The 22714-nt window shown below is 43.2% G+C and overlaps 1 protein-coding gene across 3 annotated transcripts; it reads left to right on the forward strand.

The window, feature by feature from the left end:
- The first annotated feature begins 495 nt into the window (after positions 1 to 495).
- On the forward strand, positions 496 to 22714 carry LOC112392999 (glutathione S-transferase omega-2-like). Of its 3 annotated transcripts, none has more exons than XM_024734968.1 (7): positions 496 to 812; positions 5978 to 6199; positions 6468 to 6576; positions 8236 to 8458; positions 9410 to 9511; positions 20820 to 20926; positions 22360 to 22649. In XM_024734968.1, the coding sequence occupies exons 3-7, from the start codon at positions 6518 to 6520 to the stop codon at positions 22517 to 22519; spliced, it is 651 nt and encodes a 216-aa protein (XP_024590736.1). In that variant the 5' UTR covers positions 496 to 812; positions 5978 to 6199; positions 6468 to 6517; the 3' UTR covers positions 22520 to 22649. The 3 variants fall into 3 exon arrangements, with proteins under 3 accessions (XP_024590736.1, XP_024590737.1, XP_024590738.1); XM_024734969.1 differs by lacking the exon at positions 496 to 812 and adding an exon at positions 3526 to 3589; XM_024734970.1 differs by lacking the exon at positions 496 to 812 and having other exon boundaries at positions 5984 to 6199; positions 22360 to 22714.

Below are 22714 nucleotides of genomic sequence, written 5' to 3' on the forward strand. Positions count from 1 at the left end.
TCCATCAGTTCAGTATATAAGGCTGGATTTCATTCTACAGATGATCCAACTAAGGTCCTGAGGTTAAGTGAGGCCTTAAGACGCTGGCATAAAGTTCTGGGTAAACACACCCAGCACAGGGCTCTTGTATCAGAACTAGGGGGCGGGCTGTCGACCTGCCCAGTACAGTCTAGTTTCCTGTCCTTATTCTTAAACGTAAGAGCGTGTTAACAGTCACCTAAGGCTCACCCCTGGATTTCCGATTCGGTAGGGTGGGCCAGGGAGTTCACATTTGAAATGAGTCTTCCGCCCCATGGTGATGCAGGCGACCAGGGGGCCGCACCCTGAGAGGCAGCTGAGAATTGGTTGACTTCACAAACGGCCTCCAGCCGTCCACCTCGGCCGCCACCAACGCCCAGGCTCCGGGCGGACCCAACTCTGCCGCCGTTCGCCTGCCCCACCCGGGGCAGGCTGCGGGCAGACTTCGGTCGGATGTACACCAGGCGACTGAGGTGCCATGACCAGCCACTACCTGGCTCCCACTTTGGCCAGTCACAGACACCCGTGAGGACCCAAGACTCCGGGACCCAGGAGCCTGTAACGCGGCCGCCCATTGGCTCAGCTTGGCACTGCGAGGCCGGGGCACATACAAAGGCTTGGAAGATTGGCTGAAGCTCTGGGCGCCGCGGCCAATTGGCGGATAGGATCGCGTTCTAGGGGGCGGTTTCCGCCTGGGCCCCGCCTCTTCCTGCGGCTCTCTTTCTCCCCATCCGGTTCCGTCGGACGCGCACCTGGAGGTGCCTCGGACCCGTCTCTCTTTTCACCTGCGCCGGGTGGGTTGCTGCTGCCTGCATAGCATTTGAAGGGACGAGGGGTTAGAGGTCAATTTTGAATTTTTCACGAATTTGGGAACCCAGAATAGGATTGCCAACTTTTAATTTTGCGTAACCGTTTTAAAAGAAAGTTCAACTACTTCACCAAAGTTTCATCAGAGATTTTATCATCAAAAAAAAAAAAAAACCGCAAGGGCTATAATCTGAGAGTAAGGAACAGGTCTTTAAAGCGAATACCTTTAACTTAAAGGGGAAAAAAAAGTCATTAAATTGTTCTCGTTTTCTGATTTGACTGGAGACAAGTAAAGACGACCCCATATCACTAATTGTCAGCCCTGCATTGGGCACCACTAATTTAGCTACATTATAGGGCACTGACAGGGGCATTTGGTCCCCAGGAATGTTCTTTCTTGTCAGAACTATGGGTCTTCCCTGCAACATTCAAATAATAAAAATAATAGCTAACGGTTGCTACGTATTAAATGCTTCTCATCCATAGTCTGAATTACTTCAACCCAGACCATACAATGTGTTGGTACCATTAGGTCTGAATTACAGATGAGAACATCAGGGCATGGAAAGTTGCTGTGATTTGTCCAGGGTCGACCAGTAAATGTTGAAGAGGTGATTTAAACCCAGCCTGAACTCTTTTAACAGTCATTCAGACCATTCTTAAAATAAGCGTTTAAATATGCCTCTGCCTCAGACTCTTTATTCATCAACTTTTAAGTTTTAGAGATTGAGCTGAGAGAGGACTGTAGCCACCTTTTTGACACACCACTGTTGTTCCTGGGATAGGACAGGAAGTGTTGATGTTCCTTTTCGAAACCCAAACAAATCGAAATTTGTTTGATTTTACAAGTGTTTCATTTTGGCTTATTTTAGGATCTTGAGAATCTGCCTTTGCTTATTCAAGTGTTATTATATAAGGTTGTTAATTTCTTTTCTTTGATCCCTTAAGCTATAAAATAGGGACAGGAAAGCAGAATCACGTACTTAAAAAGAAAGTCTCCTTTGACCCTGCTTTCCCCAGTGGGAAGATGAAGTTCCCCCACTGACAACTTTAGTAATTTTATTTAATGTCCCAAAGACATTAGAATACAGGATTCTCTCTGATCCTAACTTCTTTGAAACAAGTCCTAAATCTAGACCCGTTTGAAAAAGAGCCTTTTTCCTCACTTGCCTAACTCTTTGAACTTGGTGAATAATAGTGGAACTCCCAGTAACACAATCTGTCATGTAAATTAGGCTTCTGAAATACTAAGAGGAATGTCCTCCAGGTTCTGCCACTATCAGAGATTGGTATGGCAAAAAAAAAATTTTTTTTAATTGCAAAATGCAAACCCCACTTCCTCTCCTCAAAACAGAGACTCAGGTAAATAGAGTGAAGAGATTATTATTAATGTGGTGGCACTTTTTTCCTAGAAGGCTTAAGTCATCATCACCCAGGACTGAAGTTCTCCCCATTTTCAAAACAGATGCCGTCATATTTCAGGTAGCTGGAAACCAATTTGGAGTAGGTTTAGTATAGCCTTATTACCATTTATTTCTTGAATGACTCGGTATAATAGAGGTGTAAACATGATATACAAGGAACATTTGCAAAGAGGGTTTCAAAGAGGTACTTACTGAGTTTTAGAGAGGAAATAGGGTTAAGTTTAAAGGTCATAATTAAAATCTTTCTAGGGAAACCATAGTGTTCAGTGGTAAGATTAAAAACCACATTACTGAAAGGTAGCCTGCAGCATTCAACCCATTCAATTGGTATTAAACTGGTAACTGATGAAATAAGCATTCTGAGTTGAATTTTAATTCTAATGTGCTTGGCAAAGCCGAATTGCAGTGCACTTTATCTTTTTGGATATAAAATCAGAATGCACTATGCTATTAAAAACGTGTCCTTATTCACTAGTATTAATCATTAATTTTGAAGTACACTAAACTCTTACTATACTGAGGGCGGCCACCTGAACAATTTCATTCGCTACATCAAAACCCTTCAAGTAGGCGCTTAGTGTTCTCATTTTACAGGTGAGGAAGTTGATGGTCAAAGAGGTTAGATAGCTTGCCTAAGTGCCAAAGCCAGGGTTTGAATATAGTGCCCAGTGAGAACTTTGACATAATATTGCTTCCATTCAGAGGAAGAACTTGCCATCCCTTTGTCCATTCTCCCCTGACTACATCAAATAGATTTGCATCATCTCAGAATGTGACTTCCCATATACAGGTATACAACTGACCCTTGAACAACATGGGTTTGAACTGCAAGGGTCCACTTATGCGTAGATTTTTTTCACTATGTACCGCAGTACTATATGATCTGCAGTTGTTTGAATCTGCAGGTGCATGACCACGGATGCGGAGGGCTGACTGTAAAGTTATACTTGGATTTCCTTCTGTGTGGCGGACCAGCACCTTGAAACCCCTAGTTGTTAAGGGTCAGCCATACTTTTAATAAACAGTATTTTCCAACTCTCGGAGTTGCTTTTCTTGAAAAGGTGGGAATGAGGAGACACAACATGAAAATACATTCTCTTCTGGCATGGTAGAAAGGTGGAGCCAGGAACCTTTTACTTTACAAATGGAATCCTTAGCTTAGCTATTGCTAATCCAGTCATTGTCAGTGTATACCAGGGATGGGCAAACTAAAGCCGGTGGGCCGAGTCCAGCCCACTGCTCATTATTGCACAGTTCAAGAACTAAGAATGGTTGCAAAAAAGCATCAAGTGAAGAATTATGATTTGTGACATGTGAAAATTACGTGGAACTCCTCAATGGTAAGAAATGTCCCTCCCACCCTGATGCAGGGTGCTCAATAGTCGGGGAGGCTGTGCACATGTGGGGGTCAGAGGTTAGTGGGAAACCTCTATGTATTCGGCTAAATTTTGCTGTGAACCTAAAACTTCTCTAAAAAAGCCTATTAAAATATATATGAAGTTCAAATTCAACGTTCATAAGTAATGTTTTATTGGAACACAGCCACACCCATTTATTTATATATTATCTATGGCTGTTTTCACCCTACAAGGATAGAGTTGAGTAGTTGAGACAAGGTGGCTTGAGAAGCCTAAAACATTTACCGTCTTGGCCTTTACAGAAAAAGTTTTCCCATCTCTCGTATAGATTAAGATCCTGGTTAGAGTGCCGCCCCTGGAGTCAAACTTCCAGGCTTCATAGTACCCTTTGCACCTCTTACTAGATGTGAGGCTTTGGACAAGTGACCTAACCTTGCTAGCCTCATTTTACTGAGGCAAGAATACAACCCTTAGAGGACTCTTTTAAGGATTAAATGAGTTAATACACATAAAGCACCTAATCCATGTTAGTATAATTTATTTTGATTTTTGAGAATTTCACATTCCTCATACGGCCTTTCCTTTTAGAATCTGTTTATATTTTCTCTCAACTATTTGAAATATACTTTCTCTATGTGAGCGTTATATTTGTCTGATCAGGAGGCAGCTCCTTGTCTACCAGAAGCTCTCACATGACATGGTTATGTTGATTGTTCCTATTTTACCCTCCAGTTTGTACTTTTTGATCAAAAGTAGCTCCAGAAGAGTAGTTATTACTTCCTCTGTCTTCCAGATGCAGAACTGCCAGCATGGCAAGTCAAGAACCAGTTTGTCTTTTCCAATGCCAGGCTTCTTGGTGGCATATATGCATTTTCTTTCCAGAGGACATTTATGCATACATTTTGCCATTCCCCAGTTCTTAGAAAGTGACAATTTACCATATCTTACATAAAATCACTCTGAGTAACTTAGCAAAGAATGTAGTCGAGTGACTATTCTGAAGATTTTCAAAGATTCTTATTCAGCAGAAAAAAATGTAAACACAGTTAGCCAATAATTTCTGGATAGGTTGGAATTCCAAAGACCAAAAGGTGCCCGTTCATAAGCTACATAATTAGGTTCTGGTACTTTAATAAAAGATATTTAGATTCAGCTAACATTTGTTGAGCAGCTATTATGTACTATATCTTTTTTGGGATTCATGTCCTTTCCACACTGTTGCCAGTTTTAGAGGCCAAGTCAATGAGCCAGACTTCGGATTTTTAAAGTTCTTCAACCCTACTAACTGGTCACTTTGGGCAAATAATTTTCTTTTTCTTTTTTCTTTTTTTTTGGCCATGCTGCGCAGCTTGCGGGATCCTAGTTCCCTGACCAGGGTTAGAACCTGGGCCCCTGGCAGTGGAAGCACCGAGTCCTAACCACTGGACCACCAGGGCATTTCCTATTTTTCTGAGATTATTTTCTAACTTGTAAAATAGGAATAATAATAATAGCTGACTGAGTGGTTGTGGGAATCAAATAAGGTAACCCATGGAAATCATTTAGTCACCGTGAGTGAAACATAATACTTTTATTTCCTTCTTTACCTGTCAACCCCATAAAATACATTTACAAGCAATTCCCATTTCAACTCTATCCTGTAAAAATTAAAAGAATTGTATTTCCACCTGCTAAATTTTAGAATCTCAGCTTCTTAAGGTCAGAGCAAAAGATAGCTACCTCCTTTATCTCATGTAGATGGGCGTGCTATCCAAGTGGCCCCTGTATTGCTGGCTGTTCGCAACGTGTCCTTGGTAATTAAAAAGGGTCTTCTCTGAAATTTATACTGGGAGTTGGAAAGAGCTCACAAATTTGTCTTTGCCTCTAGGTATCTTGTTTCTGTTCATCACCAGTTTTTCATAGTTTGAGTAAAATCTCATAAATATGGCCAGAACTAGGGTGAGGCAATGAGGACACAAAACTTAAGGAGACACTTTTAGGGTCATGCAAGATCTTAACACTAAGACGTTTTTCTTCTTATCTGCTAGATCATGAAAAAGTTTGGCCTTATTTTAAAATAAAGTACTCATTATACACAGGGTATGGCAAATTGTCTTAGATACACAAGAGGGAGGGTTTAGAATGGGAAAGAAAACGTTAGCGTTACCCTGGTCAATTTTTTATTAAACTCCTTTGAAATAAGTGGAGTTTAAATGCCCATTCTTCACGGATTCTTGATGCAGAGAAGAGACGGCACAGGACGTTGTGAGTTCAAAGCAAGGTGTACTCTTCAGGTGTTTTTTGTTTGTTTTCTGTTGTTTGTTTTTTTTTGCTTTTTGTTCTTTCCCCACTCCTGCTACGGCTTCCGAATCTGGGGCTATGTCTCTGCAGGTTGAATAATCCTAGCTGCCATCCTGGATCACTCCCCCTCTACCTCGCCACTGACCTGTTGCTCCAAAGCTGAATATAGGGCAAAAGGGGAGAGGCGGAGCGCTGCTGTCCTTGGAGCCTGCAGTGGCGGCAGCAAGCCACACGGCCACAACTGTGAGTCTTGGTCGCTGCGCAGACTCCAGGAGAGCGTGACTGACGATGCGACCAGGACCTTGGGGAAAGGTGAGTCCTCTTGACAGCTGTCCGCGGGCTGGGGGCGCCCCGTGGCTGGATGTTGGCTCTGGTGAGGTGGCTGCCGGCCTTGGCCTCCAGACCAGCGTAGCGAGGAGGGACAGGGTTCCTCTGCACAAAAGGCACGTGCAAAAAAAAGGTGTCTTCTCTGGGACATGGGAGACAGAGCACCCATGGCCCTCTTGGGGTCCTGGGGAGGCGAGTGGGCCCCTCTCCCCTCTGGGCTAATCTGCCTCCCTGTATCCCCCTCCGCCCGCAGGGAGCGCCCCCCCAGGGCCTGTCCCAGAGGGCCTGATCCGCCTCTACAGCATGAGGTTCTGCCCCTACGCGCACAGGACGCGCCTGGTCCTCCGGGCTAAAGGCATCAGGTGAGAAGCAGGGGGGCCCCCGTAGGCGCGTGGGAATGTCTGATATCTGGGGAGCCCTGGTCAGATTTCAGAGGCTCTCTGTGTCTTTCTTCTGAGGCAAAGTCAATAAACGGTTAGCAAAGGACAGGTTCTTGAGAGTGCCGTCCTGAAATGCAGAGACAGGCCTGTGCAGGAGACTTTTAGGACAGCTCAGAGTAAACTGAATGATGGCTCGGTGAGCTGGTTCCTCCCCTAGAGCTTGTGAAGAAAGGCACCACGGAGGCTACCGGGGCCTTCTCTGACTGCTCTGTCCAGTGTAAACCCCACCCCACCCCAGGCGTCTTCAGGTCAATTCTGTTCTCTTCATTGCGCTTGCAATGTTTTCTTATTTGTTTATCCGTCTTTCCTTTACATCTCCCAGCCCCTCCCCCAACACACATAGAAACACACACTGACACACACACAAATGTAAGTTCTTGAAGGTAGGGACTTGTCTCTCTTATTCATGGGCCCGAAGAGAGCCTGGCACGTAGTAGGTGCTTAAAACTATTTTTTGAATGAATGAACAAATAGTTCCAAATGGTGAAATAGAAGGAACTGCTATCAAAGAGGTGTCCTGAAGTTTCCCACACACCTGATAATAGGTACACACCCGCCAGAAGGCATTCTGCACGATGAGCTCCTGCAAAGGACATCTGGATTTGGAAGGCGGAGCAACTTTGCTGGAATGTGGACGGCTGGATGGACTGGCTCAAAGCCAAGGTGTTGAGATGTGTTACTCCAGCCTCTTGACTCTGGCCTCGGAGAATCGGTAGTTCGGGAGTTTCGGATTCATGTTAAAGAGATGCAGAGACTAATACAGAGATGTTTTAAAGAAAATTATGTAATTCTGCTCTGTGGAGTTTCTATGGCTTATATTTCCAGGTTCTTCCCTCTTGCTCAATTCTACTTGGCCTTAAGGTTACCTTTTTTTTTTTTTTTTTAAGAAAAATAACAATTGATGTTTTACCCCCAGTGATGAAGTGGCAGCTTAGGAACTGATGTAAATACTTCTTGGGGGCAGGGTTTCTCACCCTTGGCACTGTTGACATTCGGAGCTGGATAGTTCTTTGCTGTCTTGTGCACTGCTGGATGTCTAACGGCATCCCTGGCCTCTACCCATTAGATGGCAGTAGAATCCCCCTCCCTCCAGTTGTGGCAAATGAAAAATGTCTCCAGATATCAGATTTGTACTTTCAAACTTTAAAGTGTACTGAAATCTGTGGTGCCATGGTTAAGCTTGTGAGCTCTGAGTCAGACTGCCTGGCCTCCCATCTCGGCTGTACCACTTCTTAGTGGGTGATATTGGGCAGGAGATTCAACCACAGGGAGGCTTATTTCTCACAGGGGCTGTGTTAAATGTTTTCTTTGCCTCCCCTCCGTTGCTGCTCGTCATGATTCCCCGATTCACTGGGGAATCGTGAGGAGCTAATGGGATAAGGCATCGAAAACATCTAGCACATCTTACGGCAGGAATGAAGACGATGTTGTTACGTATTTTTCTCTGTACAAACCTAAATTTTAAAAACACTCATTGCAAATTTTAATTTTATAGATTGATTGCTTCTGCTTTCAAGATGAGTGTCTGCCCGCCTAAGCCTTTCATTTTTGTTCTGTCCTGTTTTCCCTTTGCTTTGCAAGACATGAAGTTATCAACATTAACCTGAGAAACAAGCCTGAATGGTACTTTACAAAGCACCCTTTTGGCAAAATTCCTGTCCTGGAGAACAGCAAATGTCAACTGATCTATGAATCTGTCATTGCTTGTGAGTACCTGGATGACGCTTATCCTGGAAGGAAGCTGTATCCATGTGACTCTTATGAGCGAGCTCGCCAAAAGATGTTATTGGACCTATTCTATAAGGTATATCCAATTTTTTTAAAAAGCCACTTACACTCTGTTTTACTTTGTCTGTCTTTCCCAAACTCCAATCCATTTTAAAAGTCAAATCGTTGGTTAAATTGATATGTTTTAATACATATGTGTGCCTTAGGAGGATAACTGGTGTGGAATTATAGTAAAGCTGTGACCTCTGATATTAAAGGTTAAAGGCTTAGCCGATAGGTACTTTTCCATTTGAACTAGCAGTCTCAAGAGTTACGGTTATGGCATGGTTATGACTGTGTAACTTGAGACAGGAATATTGAAAGAATTGAAAACTGGTGGTACTTTAAAGGAACCATTTCCAAGATCCCAGGTTAAAAAAAAAAAAAAAAATTGGGATGTGAAAAAGGTAATGCACAGAAGGAGATTGGCCTTTATGGGGAACAAAAGTGCCAACCACCCAGGAAATGTGTAGAAGAGAGAAAAGGGGGCACCTGTTGATAGTGGGAGAGAATATGATGGAGAAATTTTAAGACAGTTCTCTTTGAAAAGAAACAAAAATAACTCAATGATATTAATAGCTGATGTCTGTTGAGCACTTGTGATGTGCCAAGCACGGTTCTAACTACCTTATAAAGGTTAACTCGTTTAATCCTCACCACTGCCCTTTAAAGTGGGTATTATTATTGCTCTATTCCTCAGATGAGAACATTGAGGCTTAGAGAGGGTAAGTGCCCTACCCAAGATTGTACAGCACGGAAATAGCTGACCAAGTAAGGAACACCGGAGAGCCCCCTCTAAAACACCTTGTTTACCAGGGTGCTGTGACAAGTGGATTCCTGAAACCACAGAGGTGGCCCTCAGAGGGAGCTGGGGAGCCTGGATGTGGGTGTTGGCCTGTTCAGCTGGAGTGACAAAGCTCTGGCTGCATTTTTAGGCAGAGCAGGAGCCCTCAGACTTCTCCACTAAGAACCTGTGTCCTCTTATCAGGTCCCACATTTGACCAAGGAGTGTCTGATAGCATTGAGATGTGGGAGAGAATGCACTGATCTGAAGCTAGCCCTGCGTCAGGAGTTCTGCAACCTGGAAGAGGTACAAAACGGGTCCCCCTCCTGGCCAGATGCAGTGGAAGAAGTGATGCAGGTCCCCACCCTGGTCACTCTGGCACCCTCCACTCTCACAGATTTATTCTTTTCCTGCCAGACTTTGATAAGTTCAGTTACTAGGCATCTGATTTTAACTTGTGGGTACTTGCCCTCTGCTAACCTGCTCTGGAACTTTTCTTGAAAATCTGGCAAGGAGTGAGGGAGGGCATGTGATGAATTTCTTCCTTTGCCAGAATCACCACATTCCTTAAGTATCTCTGCACGGATCCTCTAGCTTCTGCCATTGAGTCCAAGGTCTATGTTGGTTAGAGATTGTGTTTGGCTGCTAGTAAAAGGGACCTAACCACTGTAAATTTGTCCTTTAAGGATTTATTCTTTCACACACACACACACACACACACACACACACACACACACACACACAGGAAAGGAAGTGCAGGGCTGTTTTGATGCCTTCTTCATGAAGTTACCAGGGACTGAGGCCTTTTCTCTCTTCCTGTTCTGTTATTTTTGGTGCAAGGCTTGTATACTCAAAATAACAAGATAGCTGCTAGAACTGCAGCCATCACATCCAAGTCCCAGGTTACAGAAAGGACAACAGAAAGGAAAAAAATGGCAAAAGGCCATACTACTTTAAAGGCTTTCCTGAAAGTCCTACCCCATGACTACTTAAATCTCATTGGCCAGAACTTAGTTGTAGAGTCATAAGTATCTGCAGGGGAGGCTGGGAAATTTAGTCTTTTAGCTGGGAACACCTTGCATAAAATCAGAGTTCCATAATCAAGAAAGAAGGGGAAAGTGTCTATGGGTAAGCAAGGAGCAATGACTGTTATCAGATCCTCCATTAATCTGGCAGTAATGGGGAATTCCCTGGTGGTCCAGTGGGCCAGTGGTTAGGACTCTGCACTCTCACTGCTGAGGGCCTGGGTTCAATCCCTGGTTGAGGAACTAAGATCCCACCAGCCCTGTGGCGAGGCCAAAAAAAAAATCCAGCAGTAATAGGGTTACTTACCCTGTACATCTAGAATAACCTGGAAGGCGGTTCTTTGACTTCCTTTATCTTTGTTCCAGAAACTGATAAATTCCCCCTATGGGTGGGTTGTAATTCTTTTGGCAGCCAGAGAATGCTATTTTTATCCCCTAAAGGGAAGGCTGATTACTAATATGCTTCCATTTGACCTTTGTTAAGTGGAAGCAGTTCAGTTTATTTACAATGCCAGCTGCCTATCTTAGATTTATACAGTTGCAGTATTTCTGGATGATGAATAGTCATGTGTAAGAAATGTCAGCCTTGGGGCTTCCCTGGTGGCGCAGTGGTTGAGAGTCCGCCTGCCGAAGCAGGGGACACAGGTTCGTGTCCCGGTCCGGGAAGATCCCACATGCTGCGGAGCAGCTGGGCCCGTGAGCCATGGCCGCTGAGCCTGCGCATCCGGAGCCTGTGCTCCACAACGGGAGAGGCCACAGCAGTGAGAGGCCCGCGTACCGCACAAAAAAAAAAAAAAAAAAAAGAAAAGAAATGTCAGCCTTTGGTCCTGAGAACACAGACTGTGGTCTTGACTCCAAGGAGGCAACTAGGATGAGGTAGACTCTTGGATCCTAGACTTGGCTTTACAAGATTACAGAACCTTTGGTAAGGTTCTGGACCTCTCTGTGCCTTGGTTTCCACATTTATAGGATGAGGGAGTGTTTTAAAACAGAGAGTTTCTGGGTTCTACAGAGGGACCACTGAGTAGGGGAGGTCTGGTGGGTGGTTCCAGATCCTGCTTCAGCCACACCAGCCCTGCTCTTATCACTGGATTTAAGAAGACATCCAATAAACTCGAATTTGGAGAGGGAGGGGGACCTCTGCTTTCAAAAAGAAGTTTGAAAGCTCTTGCCCATAGAGAATGTTTAAGGTCTTTATTTCAAAGATCAGCTGAACTGATTTTATCATGTCTGGTTACCTTTTTACAGTTAATTGCTGGGCCAGGGAAAGGAGCTGGGAAACAAAACCCTTTAAACTCAGAGATAATTAAAAACACATTTTGAACTGTGTTCCTCCTACTCTGTGTTTGGATGATGGATGAACTTTGAAAATTACAGATTGCTAAAGAAATGTATAATATTACGACGGAGGCACAGTTCTTTAGCTGGGTTCTTCCAGGGGAAGTGAACCTGTATTTTTGTGCCAGGCATGATGCTACAGGTGCTTTGAATACATCCTCTCATTTAATCTTGCCAACAACCCTGTCAGATCTAATAAATAGCATCAGTGAAAGCTACCTAAACCAGGGCTGGTTTAAGGACCACTGAGTATTCAGCATTGTTCTACCAGATTTGAATGTAGCTTTTGTCCCCTAAAATGTTAGCAGGAATTATAACTACAACAAAGGCAGTATCAGAATCTGAAACATGCCCACTGAGCTTGAATTATTTGATTAATTCCTCTCAATACCAGTGTATTGACTCTAGGAGATTCTAGTGAAATTGAAACTTGTCCGAATAATTCTAATAGAGATGGCCCCTCTCTATTAATAGAGATGACGTGTACAATTTTTTCCCATGGTTTTGTACAATCAGGATTTTCTGTGAGTTGAAAATATTTTAAATATCCTTGGGCTTTGTGAGTGATAAACAACTTAAGAGACCAGTGTATAATTTTCTGCCACGTTATCCTCAAGCAAACGGCTCAGTTTAACTTTTGCAACCTTACACTGACATTTTCTTCTTTTGAAATAAATGCCCTGTTTGACTTTTAAATTTTTCTTTAAAAAAAAGTTTCATCGAAATTAAAGACTTATTGTGCTTGTTATATAACCATATTTTTCTATGTCATTTTTACAATTCTTTGAGATACATTACTGCTGTTTTTCTTTCTAACCAGCAGGCTCCCCTCTTGCTTTCCTGTTCTGAACATTTTCCTGAGTTTTAAAAACTGCTGGGCTGCCCTTCTCTAACCACACGTTCTGTCTTCAATCCAATTTGCTAGTCTTTACTGAATCATTAATCTCAGCAGCGTAATTTTTTTAAGCTTTAGTTTTTAAATCTTTATTACTGACTTTCATTTCAAAATAGCACCTGATCCCATCTTTCTTTTATCTTTGTGGATTGGAATGTTGGCAGAACCTCTCAGCTGTTCTTTTTTCGGGTGGCAGTGCCTTCATTCTAAATGTTTTCATTATGGAAGTAGTCCAATCAAGTCCAAGTGCAGTGAAGGACAGGATTCAGCCAGATTACAGTCACTCCCCATCTCTTCCCAACCCTCCCAGTTATAGGCAACTACTAATTTACTTTCTTTCTCTATGGATGTACCTGTTTTGGACATTTCATATACATGGAATCATTTAACGTTAGCCTTCCACGTGCTTCTTTTACTTAGTGTAATGTTTTCAAGTTTCATCCTTCACTCCTTTTCATGGCTTAGTAGTATTTCATTGTATGGATACACCAACCTTGTTTATCCACACATCAGTTGATGGATACTTGGGTTGTTTCCACTTTTTGGCTCTTAGGAATAGTGTTGCTGTGAACATTCATTTATGAGATTTTGGCTCAGACATATGTTGTCAGTTCTCTTGGATTTGTTAGCTAATTCAGCATGTCCACCTATGTGCCATTTTTTGGTTGTAATCACCATTCCTCCACACTAGGGAACTGGTTATCTTCTAGTCACCGTGGCTACCTGAGCAGTTTTAGTGCTGCTAGTTTGGTAACTTAATTCATTGTCCAATTCTGACAGCTGCTTTCTAGGTAAACTAATATTTGCTGTATTTCTTTTAAGAAACTTCCTCTATACCTTCTCCCACCATGTAAACAATAGAATAATAGTTCTTCTTGTTATTTAAAAATTAATTAAATAAAATTAATTTATTTAATTAATACTTGTTCATTAGAGAAAGTGTGGAAAATACAGAAAAATACAGAAACTAAGAAAAGAAATTCATAATCCCACTACCCAGAAACAACCACTGTTATTATTTTTTTCTCTCCTTTTCTTATGTATATTATTATGTAGTTGAAATTGTACTGTATGTAGAACTTGGTTACCATTATGACATAAGGATTTTTCCCATATTTTAATAAACTCTATAAATGCTTATTTATGGGTATAAGGGTGTTTATTAGAGCAGCCTTATTTGTTATGGTGAAAAATTATAAACCTTAATGTACATTAGATAGGGAATGGTTAAATGAAGGCTTCCCTGGTTAAGAATCCGCCTGCCAATGCAGGGGCCACGGGTTCCAGCCCTGGTCCGGGAAGATACCACAAGCCGCGGAGCAACTAAGCCCGTGCGCCACAACTACTGAGCCTGTGCTCTAGAGCCCACAAGCCACAACTGCTGAAGCCTGCGTGCCTAGAGCCTACGCTCTGCAACAACAGAAGCCACCGCAATGAGAAGCCCGCGCACAGCAACAAACACCTAACGCAGACAAAAATAAAATAAATAGAATTTTTAAAATTTATTAAAAAAAAGAATGAGGTAGATCCATGTGTTCTGAGATGAAAAGATTGCCTAGAAATATTAAGTGAATTACACAGTAATACAAGTGATATGATCCAATTTTGTAGAAGAAAACAAAACTTAACTATATATGCATATATATATATATACATGTAAATAAACGCCTGGAAAAATGTCTGGAGAGACACACATCAGACTCCTACTGGTGACTGCTACTGGGAAGGGGATTAGCACTGGGGTGGGAAAGAAAAGTGGTTAAGAGCAGGGATAGGAAGGGAGAGTCTTTACCTTTTATACTGCTTTCTGTGTTTGATTTTTTTTTAAATAATGAGAATGCATTTCTCTATTAGATGTGTAATTATTAAAGATGGAAAAAAATCACTTTTCATTCTGCATAATTTGCCATACGTATAAGCCATAGTTATTTATCCAGCAGCACTCATTAGAGTTATTTAGTTTGTTTCAGTTGCTTACCGTTGTGAATGATGCTGCCAGGAACAGCAGCTTCTTTGCATAAAAATCCTTTTCTCTATTTTAGAATATGTCCTTAGGCTGCACTTCCAGGAATGGAGTTACCAGATCAAAGGGTATGACCACTTTAGAGGCTGGAGCTGGATGTTGCTAAATTGCTTCCTCCAAGTCATGTGCTGTATACCCCCACCCTCAGTGTATGGAAAATGCCCCTTTGTATCATCCCCTTTTCACTGTTGGGAGATTTCATTTAAAAAGATATTTGCCTGTTTTGAGAAACAGTAGTTTCTCATCGTTGATTTAATGTATATTTCTTTGATTGCTAGTGAGGTGGTAGATTTTCCCCCAAAGTATTCCATCTCTTCGTGTTTTATTTATGAAAATGGTCTACTACCCATCTGTTTGTCAAGGTCTTACTGATTTTCCTTGTTGATTTATTTTTTGAGTTCCTTATCTATAAAGGATATTGGCCTGTTTCTAAGGCACATTTTTTGGTTTTGTTTTAACTTTTTGTCTTTGTTTTGTACATATATAAATATAACATTATTGTTCTATAAGTCTTTCCTGTTGTGATTTCTTCTGATACTTTTATACATAGGAAATCCTCTCCTCCTTCAGAGATTTGATATTCATTTATATTTTCATCCACCACCCATCACTTTAAAAATATTTGACTTGTCAAGACTTACCCAACTAGCTTTTCCCCCCTACTATCTTACAAATATATTTTGACAAAAGAATTAAGCCCGTGAAAAGGATTCCAGGATAGAATTTTCAGGGTGGTCCTTTGATCCCCCCAAATGTTGACAGGTTGCATTCCGAATCTTCACAGGGAGCTCCAGGTTGTAAGTGGTGGTCAGTAGGAGGGGCGTGTTCTGCACAGACCCTACTTCTCAGGCTTCTTTCTAGAGAAGTGGCTTTATTTATATACTCTAAGTTTGTTCTATACCCTTGGTTTGTTTTAAAGGGAATCAGTTCATCTTCATTAGCTCAGCCTCAGCTATAGTATGTCAGTGTAGCAGGGACCTGAAATTTGAAATCTTGAGAATCTCCCCCTTGTCTTATATGAACTTAAAAGATTTCTGCCCTGGAGTTGAGTACTTTGCTTCTGCTTCTGGATAAGGGCCTGCATTGCTGATGTACCGGCAAGTGGCTTTGTGTATTTTATTGGGGGAGGGGGGGGGTCTGCTTCATTTTTTTTTTTTAATAAATTGCTATTTTATTTTTAAAAATTATTATTTATTTATTTATTTATTTATGGCTGCACTGGGTCTTTGTTGCTGCATGGGGGCTTTCTCTAGTTGAGGTGAGCGGGGGCTACTCTTCATTGCGGTGTGCGGGCTTCTCACTGCGGTGGCTTCTCTTGTTGCAGAGCATGGGCTCTAGGCACGCGGGCTTCAGTAGTTGTGGCACGCGGGCTCAGTAGTTATGGTACACGGGCTCAGTTGCTCCGCGGCATGTGGGATCTTCCCGGACCAGGGCTCGAACCCGTGTCCCCTGCGTTGGCAGGCAGATTCTTAACCACTGTGCCACCAGAGAAGTCCCGGGTCTGCTTCTTAAGAACTATTTCCATCAAGAAAAACCTCTTTCTTCCTCCTCCAACTAGGACAGCAGCACCCGCTGAGAGCCACCAAGCTGTCCTGGTTAGAGGTCCGGGATTTGTCGGCTGTGGTGTAAATGACCACGTGTAGGGCAGGTGGCCAAGTCAAGGTCTAAAGTGCAGTTATTGAAGCTGCACTTGAGAGTCCAAGATTGTAGTCTGAAGCTTTTTAGAATGCCTGGTTTGAGGAAGTCTGGGCTTTGCTTCTCTTTACAATCTTGCTCCTTAAAAAAATTTTGCAGATTTCCTTTTCCTCCTTGTTGAACCTCCTGGCGGGGAAGCCACGGCCAGTGAGCCTCACCACGATGGCCACGAGGGAGAGCCCCGCGCCACGCGCTTCTTCCTTCTACGTGCGCTCTAGCACGAACCTCCTTTCGTCCACCTGGGGGAGCCCAAGAGGCCTTCACAGTAGATGAGTGGCCCTTCCAGGCTTTTCAAGTTTGGGGTGGAAGTAGCGATACTCACGTCTCACCAAGCAGTCCCTCCCTCTTGATTTGCATGTTCACTCCTAACCCCTTGTCACATCTAAAAGCAAGAAAAAGATCTGTAGTCATTTTTCAGTGAAGTGGAGAACAGAAAATTTTAAAAATAGAGTTTTCTACTATTCCAGAGCATCAAATGGCTTTCCCTAAAATATCTCAATTCTTAACCTGAATTGAAGATGTGTGAACACTTTAAGGAAGCCTGAGGGCTTGAAGCTAGAGGCTCAGTTCCCTCCCCAGGCCATGCATGGCCTTGTGGGGATGTCTAGGGCCTTGGTGGAAAAGTGTCTTCTCTAAGCAGGCCATCTTGCCTTGCTTGACGATACCAAGGACAATAGTTCTGAGAGTGAGGGAGTCCATCATGAGAAAAGCTGTTCAACATTAAGAATGGCCAATATCATTATATGTGGCAGGTGGGTGACAGGAATAACTCAAAACAGTTTTTTTAAATGACATTGGATATTAACATAAGCACTGCTAAGTGGGTCGAGATAACCACAGCTTCCTGTTTTGTTTCTGATGACAGAACACTTAGGAACGATAAGACATTGGACATTAAGACGGTCGGTTTATTTTTACTTCTGAGTATCTGAAAATTTGTCAGAGCAGATAATTGGCTGTAAACAAGGGACTTAGTTTAAACTGAGAACACAGAAGAACTCTTTTGAGTCAAGTTGCCTGAAGACCTTCTTATCCATGGAATGAAGCAGGAAGGAGAGAATTTTGAAAAGCTCCTTTGCCATGATTGTGTCACACCTCTTGGTTAGTTAGCTGCTCTGGCAGAGCCCCTGACAGAGGGACTGAGAAAGAGGAAAATTGAGGGGGAAGTTCTCACAGGGTCGCTCAGAGCTGAGCCAGTCCTTGGATGTAGAGGGAAAGAGGCTTTCAGAGTTTGCTGATTCTAAGCTTCTTGCTGCTACATAAATTTTAAGAACAGGCAAAGAATTCACAAGAGACTTGGGGAAGCCTCTGTGATTAGAGTCATCATACCTACATATCTGAAGTTGAATGACACAGGGTTGACGCTAGTCTGGGACTTAGGAGAATGGTGTTTTTGTCTCAGCTCTGGCACTAACCAGAGAGCCCTCTTTACTTCCCTGGGTTGGAGTTTCCTCCTCTGTAAGCGAGAGTCTCTTGTGCTTCCACGCAGGAGACAAGAATCAGCTCACCAGCATGTTTTCCTCTCCACTTGAACTGCCAGGAAACTCACGTCAAATCCAAAGCTTTATTTATTAAAGAACTCTGCAGGAGCCTTGGCTTGATGTCTTGAGCCCGTTCTCCTTCCTTATTTTGACCTTCTGTTCTAGCTTTTACTTTCCCTGATCTTAGCATGGTGTTATTTTTCACACTTACTATTGCAGTGTACACGTTTTTGTACACTGCAACTCTAATCCTTTGTGTAATAATGAGCATGGTATAAATAAATGGAAAAACGGAAGGGGAGTCACACTAGAAGAATCCCAGTGGCCCTTCCAGTACTGAAGTTCTGTGATTCTAAGGGGACAAGTCATTTCACATGTCCGGAAAGTCTCAGGTTTGCAGAGGAGGGAGCTCTCCTATTGAAGATCCTAAAGACGGTAGTAAACCTCCAAGGAGGCCTGGCCAGGTTGTGCTCCTGGGTTACTGCAATGTGTCTGTAGGGGAGCCAGTACTTTGTGCTGGTTTATAGGAAGACTGCTTCTCTATTGGGATTTTTAGACTTGCTCTATATGAAATCTGGTGGAGAAATGCCTGTCTGAGGCAGGGCTCAAGAATCTACAGCTGTATCAAGAACTCCAAGGAATCTTGATGTCACACTTGGATTAAAGAAAGTCCGAGGGAACGTGTAAATGTACTGCAGGGGCGAGGGAGAGGCTGGCAGAAGACAACTGATGCCTCATTCATTTCATCCATATGCTTATCTTGACTTTTTATTGTACCAAGCACCTTGATAAGGCTTAAATTGCTTTATGAGTGTTTATATAAAAATTGATTGTACCTGTAAGATCATATATATTCAAAGGCAGACTCCTACTCTGAGTAAATGAAAAGCTTGAAAAATATACACTAAATAAACGTCAATTACTAAGCAGCTATTCATTTTCAAAATATCTCATCACTTTACCAAAGGACTCATCATGGGTTCTAGTAAATGTCCATATGTGGTCTGTTTTGACAAGGACTTTCTCAAGAGTACCTCTGCTACGTAAAGCAGAAGAGTTATATAGAAGTTCCAGAGTCCATCAGTTTAGATTCAGTTCTCATTTGTGCCATGAAAGGCCAATAAGAAGCTGGAGGTATACGTTTCAAAGCCAGTGGTAAAAGTTTGGGTGATTACTATCTGTTTCTGAACATAAAGAAGGTTGGGGGCTTTCTGGAATCCATAAAAACTGAATAATTTGTTCCTTTCCCCTGTAAATCAGGACTTATTTACACATGACTGAAAATAGCCTCTGTTTTGAGTTTTCATTGGCCAGATTCTTCCGCTTTAGTACCATCTTGTGAGTTTCTTTGAACAAAGCGATGCCACCTAACATGTTTTCAGACTTTTAGGACAGTAGTCAGGGGGTCTCCTCTATGCCGTACTGGGAGGTAACGAAGACATAGACTTCAGGGCACCAAGATTTGCTTTCTCCTCTGAGAAGGGTGGCAGGTGGAGGATCCCATTGATCTTTTCTGTTGGGGAAGGATTTGCTTTCTGTAGATGTAACCTCTGGGGGGGTCTCTGTGCTTTCTGATCACGAGAGTTCATGTATATTCATGCATGATTCCGTCACTCCTCACCATAACCTCTGAGGAGGGCACAAACATTACCACCATTATACAGATGAGAAAAATGAGGCTTGGAGGAGGAGGTGGGTAAGTTGCCCTGGGTTCCATGTTGAATGAGAGGTAGAGCCCAAGGTAGGACCAGGTCTGCTGGTACCAGAACTCATTCTTTTTTTTTTTTTTTTTTTTTTTGTACATTTATTTATTTATTTTTGGCTGCATTGGGTCTTCGTTGCTGCGCATGGGGTTTCTCCAGTTGCAGCGAGCCGGGGCTACTCTTCGTTGCGGCTTCTCATTGCGGTGGCTTCTCTTGTTGCGGAGCACGGCTCTAGGCACACGGGATTCAGTAGTTGTGGCATGTGGGCTCAGTAGTTGTGGCTTGCGGGCTTTAGAGCGCAGGCTCAGTAGTTGCTCTGCGGCATGTGGGGTCTTCCTGGACCAGAGCTTGAACCCGTGTCCCCTGCATTGGCAGGCAGATTCTTAACCACTGTGCTACCAGGGAAGTCCCCAGAACTCATTCTTAACTTCAGCCCTAGACTACATCATAGAGGCAACAAGCTGTCCTGGAGTACGAAGAATCAAGCCTGAGAAATAAGGACACAGTAATCTAGATCTACACCTATGGGGAAGTATTTAGTTGATTATGCTTTTCGTGGGTCAAAGAGAGTCTCTTGCTTGATTTAACTAGGTAACTAGCGTCATACTTTTCTCTGTGGGAAGACCTGGCCCAGCAAAACCTCTGCCAAGCACTGTTGCTTTTTAAATTCTCAAGTACCTTTCCCCCGCCACTGTCTTTGGCGATCTCTCTGTCAAGAGTTTATCTGTTTTCTTGATGATTCCTCTATCCAGGTTGGTTTGTCCCATTTGGGAATGCGAAATTTTATTTTAATTTAAAAAGTTGATAGTGTTGGGTGGCCAATGCATGTGAAGTTCAAAGAGCTCAAATAAACAAAGGAAATATGATAGAAAGAGAGTGTTGGGATTTGAGCGAGCCCATTAGATAGCCCTGCTCTTCCCTGCCTTAGTTTTGAGTTGATTGAGAAACAAGGCAGAAGAGGAAGATGTGTGGAGACTGTGGTATCCCCTTTATTACAGATAAAGTGGACCCTGGAGAATGGGAGTCACAACTGCAACAAGTGGGGTTCCTAATGTGGCCCCTCCCTCCCAGGAACAGGCAGTGATGGTCAGGGGCAGGGCCCCCTCTCCAGGGGCTGAGCTCATCCCTGGAAAGCTTAGCACAGGGAGGAACCTGTTCTAGGCTGAGAAGGAGTGGCTGGGCTGGGCTGTCCTTCAAAATCCTCCAGTCAGATGAGCTGCACGAATGCCCCAGGGTTGAAAGGAGGGCAGGACTGAGCACGCCAGGAGCATGACCCTAAAGGAGGTGGAAGAAAACTCAGGAAAAGGGAAGACGCATTCACCTAACAAAATGGAAGGAGAATCAAAGTCTTGGTTCTCCTTCTTTGGGAATTAATTTGATATTTGTACTTAGTGTCTATAAACACATTAGTATATAGGTAAATTAACTTGCTTTTGCTCTGTTTAAACTTTCAGATTCTTGGCTATCAGAACACAGTCTTCTTCGGTGGAGACTGTATATCCATGATTGATTACCTCTTTTGGCCTTGGTTTGAGCGGCTGGATGTATATGGAATAGCTGAGTAAGACATTTAACTGTGTGGTTGTGGATTCCTAGGGTCGCCCTAGTGCTTGAAATGGTCTGTGTGCCATTTGTCCTTCTCTGGACGTGTGACACATGTGAATGTGAAACACAGTCGGGTTTTAAACTATGTGTTTCCTTGTTCAAAATGCATCTGTGCTCTTATGCCACTAACTGTGGACCCAAACTTTACCCATATTTCTGCTGATAAGACTGTGTCTGAAAGCCTCCTGCCATGCTACAGAGCCTGCTGTCCTCAACACCCACCCAGCACAGGCCGGTGGTGAACACAAGCAGGGGAAGGGTCTCAGTCACAGGGTTTTGGCACCTTGTCTGCAGCTTCCTCGGTGGCCCTCCACCTGGTCCTGCTGTGTCACCCAGCGGATCCCACACACCTTTGTTCCCCAAGGAATCTTTCCCCAGAAACGCAGACCCTTCAAAAAATAAATGATTTTTAAAGTAATATATGCTTGATGTTATACAAACAAACAAAATGGCCAGCCATACGCCATGGAAGTGTAGGGATGTTTAAGGTAGAAGAAATGACCTGGTAGACTCAGGGAGGCTTCATAGGAGCCCTGGGCAGAACATGTGCTTTGTTCCCACGATGCTCACAGGAGAGGTTGAACTTGTGCTGGCTCTGCTCTCACGCCAGTCGGTTGCATGGTGGGTGCCGGCCACTCTGGTGTTTGGGAATCCAGTCCTGCCGAGGTAGAACTGCGTCTCCTTCATAATGCACACACTTGAGTCTTCCCAGGAGGCATCTCCTGTGCGTCCCACTTAGGGAAGTTCAGATATAACAAACTTGGATATTTAAAACTATGTCACACCATAAACTTTACAAAAACCTGTCTCTTCTGGGAGCAGAGTGTTGAACCACATATTAGGAACCCTCACCTCTTCTCCTGGATTTTACACTAACAAGTTTATTGCCTGGGCAAGTCACTTTACAGATCCTAGACCTAAACATCCTGATCGGTCTTTGAAAGGACCCAGTCAGCTCCATTATTTCAAGGTTTAATGATTGTTTTACTCATTGCTTTCCCAAAAAAGTGCTTTTGGAAACTACTTGTCTTTATTTTTTTCAAGCCTCCTAAAGTAAAATCTGAGAATGACAGAAGGATGTGTCTTTCAGGGGGTTGTCTTTTTGTTGGCAAACAGTGAAGCGCAGATACCTTATTTCCCCAGAGCACTCAGTCCGCAAGCATTTTAACCGCAGGGTTAAAAGCAACAACCTTTGCAATTCTAAAGCACACACAGCCATTCCAAGAATTAGATTTTCCTCCAGTAAGTGATTATGCTCAGTTGATAGTAAGGTAACTGAGATAACTTTATTGCCCCAGTAAATCCACTTCTTGTAGCTTGTAAGTCTAAAAAGTGATCCATGCTCCCTTTTGCCTTTAGCTGTGCTAACGATTCTCTCCTGTCCTGCAGCTGTGTGAACCACACCCCCGCGCTCCGGCTCTGGATCGCAGCCATGAAGCAGGACCCCGCAGTATGTGCTCTTCTCATAGATAAGAACATCTTCCTCGGCTTCTTGAATCTCTATTTTCAGAACAACCCCGATGCCTTTGACTATGGGCTAGGTTGCTGAGCCTTGCAGTCCACCCATTCACCACCCAGAATTCCCAGGCATGTCGTGATTCTGCATCAGCACTTGTTTTGGTGGGGCAGTCGATCTCTGTTCATTTTTTTTGAGGTTCCCAATAAACATGGAGACAGAATCATTTCTGATAATCATTTGTATGGCTCCTCTAGCCCACAGCGTCCAATGATTCTCTAGAAATCT

Source organism: Neophocaena asiaeorientalis, unplaced genomic scaffold, assembly GCF_003031525.2.
Source record: "Neophocaena asiaeorientalis asiaeorientalis breed wild unplaced genomic scaffold, Neophocaena_asiaeorientalis_V1.1 scaffold240, whole genome shotgun sequence".
Taxonomy (NCBI): Eukaryota; Metazoa; Chordata; class Mammalia; order Artiodactyla; family Phocoenidae; genus Neophocaena; species Neophocaena asiaeorientalis.